The 12,728-nt window shown below is 40.5% G+C and overlaps 1 protein-coding gene across 2 annotated transcripts in view; it reads right to left on the bottom strand.

The window, feature by feature from the left end:
• CTNNBL1 (catenin beta like 1) overlaps window positions 1-12,728 on the bottom strand; it is a 180,447-nt gene that overhangs the window by 131,348 nt on the left and 36,371 nt on the right. For both annotated transcript variants that reach the window (XM_054467725.2, XM_063659052.1), the window contains exons 2-3: window positions 8,934-9,122; window positions 4,521-4,627 (exon numbers count right to left, since the gene is read on the bottom strand). In XM_054467725.2, coding sequence (XP_054323700.1) covers window positions 4,521-4,627; window positions 8,934-9,122 — 296 coding nt within the window. The remainder of the gene's footprint in view (window positions 1-4,520; window positions 4,628-8,933; window positions 9,123-12,728) is intronic.

Below are 12,728 nucleotides of genomic sequence, written 5' to 3'. Positions count from 1 at the left end.
GCTGGACTTGGGAATGAGACTGACCTGGGTCATACTCCCAGCCATGCTATTTACTAGATGTGTGGCCATGAACAGTGAATTGACAAATATTTACTAGGCACATACTAGGTGCCAGTCACTGTGTTAGGCACTGAGGATATAACAGATAAAATAATCCCAGTTTCTGGCCTCCATTAAATATAAATAATCTATTACAAACCATTAATTATAAGCGTGCCTGGTACTACCCAAGAGAAGTGTCACTGGAACACAGAGCACGGTGTCCCAACCTGATCAAGGAAGACACAGAATATTAACTAACTTATTGCTAGACCCTGATTTCCTTATCTTCCTAAACTATAGTGAGGATTAAAAGAGATAATATATATACAGTGCCTAATAATAGCTGGCACATAGTAAGTACTCAATGAATCTATGTACCCTCAAGTTTGTTATGCTATAACAGTCGTCTTCTGTTTTGCCTGACCAAGCACAGCCTGCTCATGAGCCTACTCATTTAAAGCACACACTACTATTTGCAGAGAACTGTCTTTAGGAATTAGGCATACCTTCAGCAATACATGACTCACAGCTGGGGGAAAGGATCAAGTTAGAGGTGACGGGAAAGCAATAGAGCAACATATTAAAACAGTAACCCAGGCTGAGATGGGGTCATCGATTCCATCTAATATGACAGAGAATATTTTCCTAGGCTGCCCATGTGCATTTGCTTCAGACAAGCAGGATATTCTCCTTCAACCACAAGGGTGAATATCAGCAAATGACCAGCAAAGCTCAAAAACACTGGGAAAGCCACAGAAATTGGTAAGTCCTAAATGCAATCACTGCTGGGGGAACATGATGCTCCCTCCATCCAAGTAAATCAGCAGTTCTCAAAGTGTAGTCCTAGGACCCCAGGATGGGGTAGCAGGGTGGTTGGAGATCCTTTCAGGGAACTATAAGATCAAAACTATTTCATAATAAATCTAAGACACCATTTGCCTTTTTCACTCTCATTCTTTCAGGAGTGTACAATGGAGTTTTCTGAAGGGCACCATGACATGATGACATCATTGCCCTGATGGTAATGAAATGTGTGCTTGTCTATTCTTGTATTTGCCAGAATTTTCTACGCACTTTGGGATATTCAATAATTTAAGAGTACAAGGAGATCCTGTGACCAAAAAGGTTGAAAATCAGTAAACTAAGTAATTCTGTCCCTGCAAAAATGAAGAGAAGAACTATTAAAGGACTTTCTAGGGAAACAGCACACTCTAGTCAATGTGGTGTTTAGGAGAAAGATCACACAGTGCAAACTGGAGGGTGCATAAGGAAAACTGTCAACTGAATCTCAAATGCAGTCAAATGAAGAGAGGCATTTTTGGGTATGCGATCAAAATGACAATTGGATATATGGGAAAATAAATTTGAATGTTTCTGATCTCAACCGGAAAGTTTCATCCGAATACACTCAAGCAATTTTCATCTTAATTTCACCTCGCTGATCTAGAGAATTAGGAAAGACATTGCACCAGTGAGAATTCAAGAACTCAAGGTTAAAACACAATGTAGTTTCCTAACTGCTTTTTGACATGAAAAAAAAGTTCTTTACGCACAATTTCAATTTTCATATGCTCAGATTTTAAAACTAAAATAGTATATACATTTTGTCTGAATGGAAAACACTTGATTTTTTTAAATGAAATCACATTGTCTTTTTTTTTTATATTAAAAGTGACTGACTTTATTTTTCTTTTTTTTTCTTTTATTATTATTATTATTATTATTATTATTATACTTTAGGTTTTATGGTACATGTGCCCAATGTGCAGGTAAGTTACATATGTATACATGTGCCATGCTGGTGCGCTGCACCCACCAACTCGTCATCTAGCATTAGGTATATCTCCCAATGCTATCCCTCCCCCCTCCCCCCACCCCACAACAGTCCCCGAAGTGGAAATCACATTGTCTTAAAACTAGTTAATGAACTGTAACACTAAGGTACCTAAGATGTAGATGGTGAACATAACCTGCAGAAACTCTGCTCCAAATTGAGAGACGTGTATCTACCAAGCGGGCGAAGGAAATACTGGTGTTCAAAGAAGTAAACTGAATTTCTTAAATTTCCAGTGTCATTAACCCACAGCATAGCTTCCTCACAATGTATCCTTAGGTTCAAGCAATGGGGACGTAATAAAGACAACAGGGACTACATAAGCTCTCTCATGTTTACTGAGCACCTACAGCAAGGCAAGTACTGTGGTAGGCACTAGAGACAAATAAGACACAGTCCATCTCCTAAAAGGAACAGAGTCTAATACAGGAACCACTGAGTACAGAAATAACAACAAAACAAATGGCAAAGATGTTAAAGACTGATCACATGCATTGTGGGCAAGACCACAAGAAAAGAGATGCTGCTGCTGGAGGGAGAATTTAAAAATACAGTGAGAAAATTGGCAGTATCATTAAAATGTACATACCCTTCAATCTGGGAATTCAAAATTTAGATATCTATCCTATGGAAATATATGCACACAAAGACACATGTATAAGTAGGTTCACTATAGCATTTTTCATAAAAGCCAATTTTTAAAATAATCAAATGTCCATTAATAGAAAATAATTAAATAAGTCATGGTATTTCCAAATCATGAAATACTATGCACCAATTAAAAAAACACAAGGTAGATATGTGTGTACCACCATGGACAGATCTGGTAGATGACCCAAAAAATCAAGGTGCAGAATATGCACAGTATGATTTAAGTAGAAACAAATACATTTGCATAATTAACTGTTCACAAGGTTCCTCTAGGCAGAGGAATGGAAAGGGATCAGAGTAGTGAAGGAGAACTTTCATTTTTCACTCTACTCATGTACCACTGGTATTTTCAGAATGACAATCTATTCATGCATCACTTGTGTAATTACACACACACACACACACACACAGTGCCCCTGTATGGTGGAGATCAGTACAAAACCTGATAGGACTCTGGTGCTAGATAAGCTGGGCCCTGATCTATTAATAGCTACCCCTACTATCAAAGAGGGCTGTGGCCCTAGGCCCAGTAATCACATTCTCCCCACTCTGCCTTCTCATCCACAGCACAGGGACAACATAGTTGACCACGCTGGCCTCTCTAGGTTGCCATGAAGACTCTGTGCCCTCTGACACCGCTGTGCCTTTGTTCATGCTCCTCATATTGCCTGGCATGCCTTCCTGTGTTCTTTTCTGCCTAATAAAAATGAATCTTCAAGGCCCAGCTCAACTACTATCTTTTCTGTGACACCCTCAATAGCCCCCGACTTGGTATTTACTGTTTCTTATCCTATTATATCTCTTTTAAAGTGTTGGTTTCCTTCTACCTTACCTTTATAGTCAGTCTCCCTAGTAACCTACAAACTTGAGTGCAAAGCCTGTACTATTCAACTGTTAATTGCCTGGGGGCCTTGGGCATATTAAGATTCATTAAAATTGTATGTCCTGGGAGGGACAAAGATAGGGAGAGAAAGAGAGGTTTAGAACATTAAAATCGTATAAATGTGAAAGTCCCCTTGGTTAGGATTCAAGACTGACTGAAAGATGCCAGATTCCTCATATAGCACTTCATAGTGCACCGAGGTACCAGTGTAGTAAAACTCATGTTAACTATCATCTCATGGGCACCTACTATGTGCCAGGTACTAAGCTAAACACTTACCATTATTCTCCTTTAATCTTCATACAACCCTGTGAGGAAGGCATTATTTCCTTATACAGATGAGACACCCAAGGCTAAGAAAGGGGAAGTAACTTATTCAAAGGCATGTGCGTATCACACCAATATCTGTCTAACTTCAGAGCCTCTGACATGATCTCCACAGTAAAGCTATCACTAATGGCAGGCACGATCAGTCTTCTTTGGGCATTGAAAAGAATAATGCAAGAGAGTTAACATAGCAGGGCTGATCTTGAAAAGGGCTGGCTTACAAGACTGGCCCTAGGCTGGCAGCCAGGAACTTGGCTTTTGAAATGTTCCCTAAGTGATAAGGTTGCTGCTTTGTCAGCCCGGGGCACTGAACAGCTGCTTTCCTTCCAGGAGCCTACAATTTTGGTTGTTATTACAGGCAGAGAATGCCTACACGACCAGTCCTCCATAAAAACCCTGAACTCAGAGTCTGAAATGGGCTTCCCTGGACAGCATCACTGCACACATGTTAATGCATTTCATTGCTGAAGAAAGAAGCATGTTTGTATAATCCCACCCACTGGGAAGGAGAAAACATAGGAAGCCTGTATCTGAATTTCTCCAGATGCCACCTGATGTGTCTTTTTCCCTTGCTGACCCTGTTGTGTGCCCTGTGTAATAAACCACAGCCCTGAGTATCACTGACTTTGAGTCCTGGGAGTTCTTCTAGTGACTTCGCAAACATGGGGGTCATCCTGGGATTCCTGGCCCAAATCACAAAAGCCAAAACAAACCAAAACCAAAACAAAATTAGCCAACAAAACACCACAGAGGAGACAGGGTATAAGTAGAACAGAACCTTACTTCTCTGGATTGTCTGGAAACTTAATCCGCAATTCTTGGTTTTTATATGATCTCTTTTCAAATGTGAGGATCATTTTCTTCACTGAACTTTCATCCAATGGCTCCTCCTGGTATAAAGAGACAAATGCAAAAACTTCAGTCCACAGGGGTTTCACATTCATTGTCACTACTTTCCTGTGGCTCTTATACCCCACCTCACTCTGCCATTGACCTTTCTAGGTGAAATGTACAGTACACTTTTTTTTTTTTTTTTTTTTTTAGATGGAGTCTTGCTCTGTCGCCCAGGCTAGAGTGCAGTGGTATGATCTCGGCTCACTGCAACCTCTGCCTCACAGGTTCAAGCGATTCTCCTGCCTCAGCTTACCGAGTAGCTGGGACTACAGGCACATGCCACCATGCCCGGCTAATTTTTTTGTATTTTTAGTAGAGACAGGGTTTCACCGTGTTAGCCAGGATGGTCTTGATCTCCTGACCTCGTGATCTGCCCATCTCGGCCTCCCAAAGTGCTGGGTTTACAGGTGTGAGCCACTGTGCCTGGACACAGTACACACTTTATCTCTCCAATTACAATGAGGAGTAAGGTCCTGTAATCACATGCTTCTTTTTGGGTATATCACATTGGGTGTCTCACACAATGCCCACTCTCTGTAACATAGGAAATTCAGTTTGAGGTGTTAAAGACTGGGAACTTCAGCACTTCAGGAGGCCAAGGTGGACGGATCACTTGAGGTCAGGAGTTCAAGACCAGCCTGGCCAACATGGCAAAACCCCGTCTCTACTAAAAATACAGGCACATGCCTGTAGTCCCAGCTATTCAGGAGGTTGAGGCACGAGAATCACCTGAACCTGGGAAGCGGAGGTTGCAGTAAGCCGAGATTGTGCCACTGCACTCCAGCCTGGGTGAGAGAGGGAGACTCTGTCTCAAAAAGAAAAGAAAAAGTGTTAACGACTCACTCATTCAACAAATATTTCTTGAGCACACTGTATGGCACAGAGTAAGCAACAATATTAGATAATATTATTATACATTTACCTTGTCATCCTTTGCTATACATGTAAGATAAGACTGACAGGTTTAAAAGAATTGTTTAAGGTCAAACTCTGAGTCAGTGACAGTGACCCTTAATCTTTTCCTACAGCAGAAGTTGGCAAACTGCAGCCCATGAGCCAAATCTAACCTACTGCCTGTTTTTGCACAGTGTGCAAACTAAGAACGGTTGTTAATTAGCTACAGTCACTGCTTAGCATTTCTTATATATTACTTTGCCTGGTCCTTACTAGATGCTGAGAAGGAATTCAGACAGGTACTTTGAATCCTGAAGTAGCATCAAGAATTTAGTAACCTTGCCTAAAGAATGCAGAAAAAAGCTAGTAGTTCATACAGAATTTTCTGGCTTCATACATTGGAATAATACCTATGAAAGCAAATAAGATGAATATTTGAAAACTAAATCATTTTTTCTCCAAAAAATCTACACTGAAATTTCACACGTTTTATCTTCAGTTTCCTTCCAGTTTAAATTAATGTGCTGCAATGCACCCTGCTTCTCTTAATACTATCCCAACTCAAAGCTTCACAGCTTTGTAGTCATTGACCATAACTCACACCTAAAAGCAATAAAGAAACTGCTATTAAGAGAATCTGAAATAGATCCTTTTGGAAAGCACTGAATCATCCCATAATTTTATAAGTACTCAAAAATGTTAGCTATTATTCTATTATTAAATTTCTATTTCCACATATGGGGTTTTAAGTGAGAGCTACCCAAAAATTCATTTTCAGCATGACACATTTCTTAGATTATACCAATGACTCTTAGATCCCAAGGTTCTCTATTGAACCCCTATTTCCTCCCCAGGGTCTACAGCTTAAAGAGAGGTTCCCTGACACAGTAAAAATAAGTCAGAGTCCTGGCTCAGTCAAGACTCAGAGCCTAGCTTCACTACTTACTAGCCATGTGACAATGTTACTTTGCTGAATATATTCCTCAAAGCTTCATCAAGTCCAGCCAATTCTATCTCCTAAGTCTTTCCTGAATTCATCCACTATACATTTAGAATAAAATCCCAAATCCCTCACATGATCTATGTAAGGATCTGGCAGGATCTGCCCAGATAATCTCTCCAACCCCAAACCAGGGCAAAGACTCCCATTGCTAGCCCATGTCTACTTGTTCTCTGGCATAAGTAGACTCTCTAGTGTCTGGCACACAGCAGGTACTCAGTGAAGATCTGAGGGACGGAGCAAGGGAGGAGGGGAGGGGAGGGGAGGGGATGAATGAAAATGTTACCTGTTCTCTCTCAAGGTCATAGAGATGACCTAAAGAAAGGATGTACATAAAACTACTTTGTAAACTACATGAATGCAAGCTGTTATGGTTATTATTAGCAACAGGCACAATGTACCCAACATACCACTAGAATTTAACTAAAATAATCAAAACATTTCTAGAAAAGGGTTAAATCACTTTCAAGTAAGCTCAATATCTGCTACTTTTTTTTTCTTAGCTAACATCTTGCCCCACTCTGGAGAAAAACCACATTAGTGTTAACACAGCTCTCACGGGATTTCCGAAGTCCTAGCCTCTCCAGGGTTTGGCCTTCCCTCCTTTAATTTCTCTCCAACACTGGGGGAAAACTGAATTATCAGTCTTAGTCATCAGCCACAGCAGTATCTCCAATAGCTCAACATCAGAAACCAGAGGGAGATTTCAGAAAGATGAATGCTGGTGATGTAGCACAAAAAGGACAATAATATTTTACAAGTTCACGTGACTTTACAGGGGCAAACATCACTTGTTTTTCATCAAATGGGACTTTGGTGGCAGTGAGAAAATAACTCCTGGACTTGTAGCCTTCCATGTGTCATTTTTACAAAGTGATCTCTTTTTCCCTGTCCCTTAACAGAAGGGCTGGTCCCACATTACACTTCTGTCTCCCAGGCTAGAAACTACTTACCCATGACAGCTACTATCCTAATCCTCCAGTACCAGCCTTGCCCTACATGGGAATTACACCTGCCAATTAACTGCTGCTGCAGGGCTAACAGATTGAGCAGAAGCTGGTGAGGAGGGAAGGGAGGGAGGATGTGCTACACACACTGTTTGTCTAAGCCCTGGCAAGGCGGCTGCCCTCAGAGAGGAAATTTAAAAATTCAGGAGTGTCTCCCACCACGTACTTCTAAAGTGCCATCATCTTTTAGGGGCAGACCCCCAAACTAGCACTAGTACAAATCCTAATAAGGAGAGAGCTATTGTCACAACACAGTAAAGGCCTTTTTGGAATATGAATCCATTTTTTCTTCTTCTCAGATTCACATGCCAGCCTCATTTTTTAAATCCAAACTTAGCGTCGTGTCTTTGAGAGAACCAAAAAACAGCTGGCTCTTAAGATTCTATTTCCATAATTCATATTGAACAAAATGCCAGAGTGAAATAACATACAAGTTAACACTTAAAGATTTAAAAAGACACAGAGGTAAGGTCATTTTGTTTTTAATCACTGATATTTTACCTCTACTCTTCCCAGCTTCATTCATTTATTCATTCAATAAATATTTATTAAGGGCCTACCAAGAGCTAGATATTGCTCTGGGTGCCAAAGATAGAAGCTGTGAACAGAACAGGGCCAGTCTCTGTTTTCATGGGAGGTTGGGAGGAGGACAGCAATGAGCAAAATAAACAACTAGAATTTCAAATCATGACACGTGCTGTGCAGACAAATATACAGAATACAGTAATGAGGGAATGAGAGAATGGCTTGCAGGGCTACATAGGAAAGACTTCTTGGAGGAGGAAACATCTGAACTGAGACCTGAATGTGAAGAAACCAGTCATACAAAGCATTAAGGGAGAAGAGCATTCCAACAGAGGACACAGAAGTCCAAAGGTCCAGAGGCAGGAATGAGTGGAAAGGCCCCAAGGCATCTTGAGGAACAGCAAAGGGAAAGGCCCTGAGGAATCTCCTTCCCTAAGCTGTACTTTTGCAGTCACACCTAAATACCTAATACTGTGGCACCCCCTTAAACTTCTCCACTTTTGTTGCTTTGCTAATACCATTTTCTCTGCCCAAAAGGCCCTTCCTTCCACTTGGTGAAATTTGACCCCTCTTTCAAAGATAATAACGCAAGTGCCTTCTATGTGTCCTCAGTAAGATCCAGGAAGCCTGCCCTGACCCTCCCCTACAGTACATAATACTGAATAATTTTAAAACTCTGTCATGTTCTTTACATCTCGTAAGATGCTTTCCCAACTGCACTAGCCCACTTAACCTTCACATTAACACGACGAAATATGAATTCTTAACCCTATTTTACAGGTGAAGATGGGAAGCTCAGACAAGCTGAGTATTTGGCCCAAAATTACATTTTACAGGGCCAGCCATCTCAGCTCCCACCCAGCGCTGCCACGTTACCTCTTCCTCTTCCTCTTCCCCATCTCTGTCAATAATCTGAAGCAGCCTTTTTTTGTCATCATCTGCTTCCTCCACCACAGTCATTTCTTCTTCCCGATAGCGGCCGCGTTCTCGAGTACCAGTTTGTTTCCGACGCATCTTCTGCTCCTCCTCTTCATCATCCCGGGGACGTTTTGTGCCCCTATTGGGCTGAGAGAAAAGAAACATAGGATTTTAGAGCTGGATACAACATAGAAGCCGGGCGTGGTGGCTCCTGCCTATAATCCCAGCACTTCAGGAGGCCAAGGCAGGCAGATCTCTTGAGCCCAGGAGTTTGAGACCAGCCTGGGCAACATGGTAAAACCCTGACTCTACAAAAAATACAAAAAAAGACTTTGCAAGGCATAGACAGCAAATATCCTAAAAGCTTTCAAGAATTCTCTGACTCAAAAGCATCCAGCATACAATTTCTCCCACTACCTGGGGTAAAGCTCTATGCGGTCATTTTTCAGATCCTTAATGATTCTATAAATATACCATGAAAGTCAGTGGGAATTTTTTTATACACAGTTTTGCCATTTCACAAAAGTTCCTATGTATACGGAAATAGCAACAAAGCTATCTTAAGATGGGGACACTGGGTTAGGCTCATGTACTAGTCAAGATATAACTCCCAATGCCAGCCTCTTAGCACCTGGTTTTAATTCACATCTATGTAAGATTACAAAGCCTTTTTTACAGTTACTCACAAATAGTACAAACATAAAATATTACATATGTAACTTCTGAATGTCTACTATACTCCCAATTCTATTTTACAGAAGAGTTGAGTAAGGCCCAGAGCCTGGGCAAAGAACCTAAATAGACACTTCTCAAAAGAAGACGTACAAATGGCCAAAAGACAGACGAAAAAAATGCTTACCATCACTAATCATCAGGGAAATGCAAAGAAAAATCACAATGAGTTATCATGTCACACCTATCAGAATGGCTATCATGAAAAAGAGAGAAGATAAAGTGTTGTTGAGGGTGTGGAGAAAAGAGAACCCTGTGCACTGTTGGTGGAAACACAAATTAATACAGCCATGATGGAAAACAGATGGAGGTTCCTCAAAAAATTAAAAATAGAATTATCATATGATCCAGCAATCCCACTTTTAGGTATGTAACCAACAGAATTGAATTCAGTATGCTGAGAAGATATCTGCCCTGTTTATTGTAGCATTATTCACAATAGCTAAGATATGGAAGCAACCTATGTGTCCGTCACTAGATGAATGGATAAAAAAAAATGTATATATACACAATAGAATTCTACTCAGCCCTAAAAAGTGGGGAAGTTCTGTCATTTGAGACAACCTGGATAAACCTGGAAGACATTAAGCTAAGTGAAATAAGCCAGGCACAGAAAGACAAATACCTCGTAATCTCACTTGTATGTGGAATCTAAAACAGCTGAACTCATAGAAGTAGAGAGTAGAATGATCGTCACCAGAGGCTGGGGAGGAAGGGAGATGGAGGGAAATGTTGACTAAAGAGTATAAGGTTTCAGTAAGGCTGGGTGCGGTGGCTCACACCTGTAATCCCAGTACTTTGGGAGGCCGAGGCGGGCAGATCACCTGAGGTCAGGAGTTCAAGACCAGCCTGATCAACATGGAGAAACCCCGTCTCTGCTAAAAATACAAAATTAGCCAGGCGTGGTGGTGCATGCCTATAATCACAGCTACTTGGGAGGCTGAGGCAGGAGAATCGCTTGAACCCGGGAGGCAGAGGTTGCGGTGAGCCGAGATTGTGCCTTTGCACTCCAGCCTGGGCAACAACAGTGAAACTCCGTCTCAAAAAAAAAAAAAGTTTCAGTTAAACAGGAAGATAAGCTTTAGTGATCTATTGCACTGAATGCTCAATATAATAAATAATAATGAACTGTACATTTAAAAATTGATAAAACAGATTTTAAATATTTTCACTACAGAAAAAGTATTAAAGGTGATAGATTTGTTAATTAGCCTGATGTAATCATTCCACACTGTAAACATATATCAAAATATCACCTTGTACCCTATAAATATGTACAATTATTTGCTAATTAAAAATAAAAGTTTTTAAAATCAAATATAATAATAATAATAAAGGCCCAGAAGCCAAGTATTACGTAAGATCACAAAACCATTAGTGCACCACTGAAAATAGAACTGGCACTTCCAGACTCCTAGTCCAAGGACCTTTCTACCGTACTCTGTTAGGACCTCATGTTGCCTTTTGTTGTTGTTGTTTACTTTTTAGAGATGAGGTTTCACTATGTTGCCTAGGCTGGACCTGAACTTCTGGGCTCTAGCAATCCTCCTGCCTCAGCCTTCTGAACAGCTGAGACTACAGGTATGTGCCACTGCAGCCAGCTCATTTTGCCTTTTACAATGCAATCCATGAAGAAGTTCTTACTGTTGTTTTCCATTAAATTAGAATAAAACAGAGCAGTAGTGAAAGGAGCTTCAGAGCTGAAGAGACACAGCACTGCCCAGACACCAAATAGCCCAGTGTCTCCATTCACCTCAACTTACTCCTGGTTCAACTTTAGGCCCATGGCTTACCTCTCTAAACCTTAGTTTCCTCATCTGTAAATGGACATTATAATTCTTTTCTCTGTGAACTTCAAGTGAAAGAACTCTAAACCATAATGGTACTAAATAAATACATAAAATCATCACTGTGAGGTAATCCATATGATTCTGTCTTCTCCAACAAAACATTTGTGTTAGATTCTTCAATGAGATTTTCTTTATCTGATATAGTAATCACACCCAACAGCAATATGCTTGGTGCAATGTGGTATGTTACTACCAAACAGAAGAAAATGCCACTTTCACTGCCAGCCTGCTAAGTTGTTTGGTAATAAGAGAAAATTTTCTATTATACATGTTACACATCTCCCCTTTTGACTTGTATTGAACAGTACTCTGCCAGCGGTAGAAAGTCATTCCCCTCTTTATTCATGTTTCCTGCTTGCTCCACACACCAGGTGCTTTAGTAAGTCTGAGCATATGACATTGTTTAGAAAACTCACACTCGACAATTTAGTTTGTAGGGTACCACCTGCTATTTTTCACTCTCTTCCTAGTCTCCCCGAGCTAGATGATAATTTCATATGAACACACTTTATTTTCCATAAGGACAAAAATTATAAAAATGTACTATCACCATTACTGCTCTACCCTAAAAAAGAAAAATAAAAAGGAAAGCAACATGCCAGTAACCACAGACAGGCTACAATAAAAAAGGAGGTGGTGGTTTTCATGTAAGAAGAGGAAGGGAAGATAGATTCATCCTAAAGGAGGGCAGGCTTCCAACTGGAAATCTGTAGCTCCTCAGCAGGTAAGGAACTTCAGCCCTCTGGGAACACTAATTGTTTCAGGCTCATAAAATAAGCCCTGCTGCGATTCTGATTAGCATGAGCCTACTGCAGCAGCCAAGTTAAGGCATGAGCTCCATAGTTCTCCACGGAAAGGAGATTTCTAGATTGTTTATCTCCGAGGGGAGAAAGAAAAGGCAGTGGGCCACAATTAAAAGGAGAAAGCTAAATATTGCCACAGTTAAGAAATGCAAAATGGAAAAAAAAAAACACTAGCTATGTCTCTTTTGAACACATCTTCCAATTCTCTTCTTTAAAACAAACATTTCAGGAGTCAGGGGAGGAGTTTCATTTATTAAATTCTCATTAAAATAGGACTTTCCTTCTGCAGAACTTCAATCTTCACCACATCTCTGGCAATGAGAAGTAGTTAACAGCTCTATTTCATAAGCAGGGAAACAGGATGCCTA

The sequence above is a fragment of the Pongo pygmaeus genome, chromosome 21, assembly GCF_028885625.2.
Source record: "Pongo pygmaeus isolate AG05252 chromosome 21, NHGRI_mPonPyg2-v2.0_pri, whole genome shotgun sequence".
NCBI classification, from domain to species: Eukaryota; Metazoa; Chordata; class Mammalia; order Primates; family Hominidae; genus Pongo; species Pongo pygmaeus.
The sequence above is the reverse complement of the archived record's forward strand: the minus strand, read 5'-3'. Positions and strand labels throughout refer to the sequence as shown.